The sequence below is a fragment of the Quercus suber genome, unplaced genomic scaffold (assembly GCF_002906115.3).
Source record: "Quercus suber isolate HL8 unplaced genomic scaffold, Cork oak 2.0 scaffold_200, whole genome shotgun sequence".
Lineage (NCBI taxonomy): Eukaryota > Viridiplantae > Streptophyta > Magnoliopsida > Fagales > Fagaceae > Quercus > Quercus suber.
In genome coordinates this window covers 342,371-343,724 of record NW_027069658.1, presented here as the reverse complement: position 1 = coordinate 343,724, position 1,354 = coordinate 342,371, and the positions used below count along the sequence as shown (strand labels likewise).

At 39.1% G+C, this 1,354-nt stretch overlaps 1 protein-coding gene across 1 annotated transcript; it reads left to right on the top strand.

Moving 5' to 3' along the window:
• The first annotated feature begins 510 nt into the window (after positions 1-510).
• LOC136069963 (uncharacterized) lies at positions 511-819 on the top strand. Its single transcript, XM_065779139.1, has one exon. The coding sequence runs from the start codon at positions 511-513 to the stop codon at positions 817-819; it is 309 nt and encodes a 102-aa protein (XP_065635211.1).
• Positions 820-1,354: the final 535 nt, after the last annotated feature.

The window sequence follows — 1,354 nt, the reverse complement described above, 5'->3', positions numbered from 1 at the left end:
ATATAAGTAATTTTTGGAGTTACACGTGCAAAATTTATCCCTTACCATATAATACATGGACTAATAGATCAAGAATTATGTTGAGTTAAAGGAGATGAGGGAAAGGGAAGAAAAAAATTTTTTTTTTTTTTTTTTGGGTTAGAAGAAAAGAGGTGAGAAAAAAAAATGGAAAGAAATTGTTTTTTTAAGTCCTACCAATTTTTCATTTTCCATAAGAAAATCCTTTGGGGTGACCCACAAAATACTAGTTATGAGTTTTGATCAAAATAACTCATAGATGTCATGAGGTATTAGAAACCTCAACTTATTTATTTGGCAATATTGTGGGAGACTTCCAAATTATGGTCTAAGTTGTGCAGGCTTTGAATCAAATCTTAAAATGTATCGGGGAACAGTTTTCTCTCTCTTGTCCTAGGAGCTCTCTCTCTCTCGTTCTAATACGAGATTATTCCCTCCGTTAGACTTTCTAAGGGTCTACATCTAATTTTATTTCTTTTTACTTAGTTCACCATGGCTGAGGACATAATAGATAGTTTAGAGAATATAAAGCTGACATCGAAGGAAGAAGAAATCATTGCCCTTCCTGACGAGGGGCGTAAGGAAGAAATTGAGAGCTGTGCTTTAAGTTTGATTGGAAAGTTTCTTGCTTGCAAGCCTTTTAATAAGAAGGCAATGCAAGACACTTTACGAAGAGCTTGGGGAATGGATGAGGGAATGCACATTGTTGAAGTAGGGCTAAATCTGTTTCAGTTCAAATTCAAGACAGAGTTTGAGTTGGAGCGGGTGTTTAAGGGTGGCCCATGGACTTTTGATAACTAGGTGCTACTGCTACCCAAGTGGAAACTGGGTATGACGGCAAAGAATGTCCGATTTGATTTGGTATCCTTGTGGGTGCAAATTTGGGATGCTTTGATTAACATAATTAGTCCCACTATTGCGACAGAGATTGGTAGAAGAGGTGGAGAAGAGACGTAGCAAGGATGAGTAGAATTTATTCATAAGGGTTAAAGTGGCCATTCCAATAGCCAAACTGATTCGCTGAGAGGGATTCCTGGCTGGCTTAGACAGCCAAAAGACGTGGACCACTTTCAAGTATGAGAGATTGTCAATGTTTTGCCATTATTGTGGTTTATTAGGCCACAATATCAAGCACTGTGCCAACTATTTTGTGCTGATGAAGTCTGGGAAGGAAGTGCAACTTTAGTATGGAGACTGGTTGAAGGCGAGTAGGGGAAGACAACGAATGGAACGAACCAAGTCTGGTCAGGGCGACATGATGCTGGAGAACGAAAACGTACAATTTGAGGGGTCAAGGGCAACAGCAGCTGAAGAAGATAATCATGCAAACCCTAGT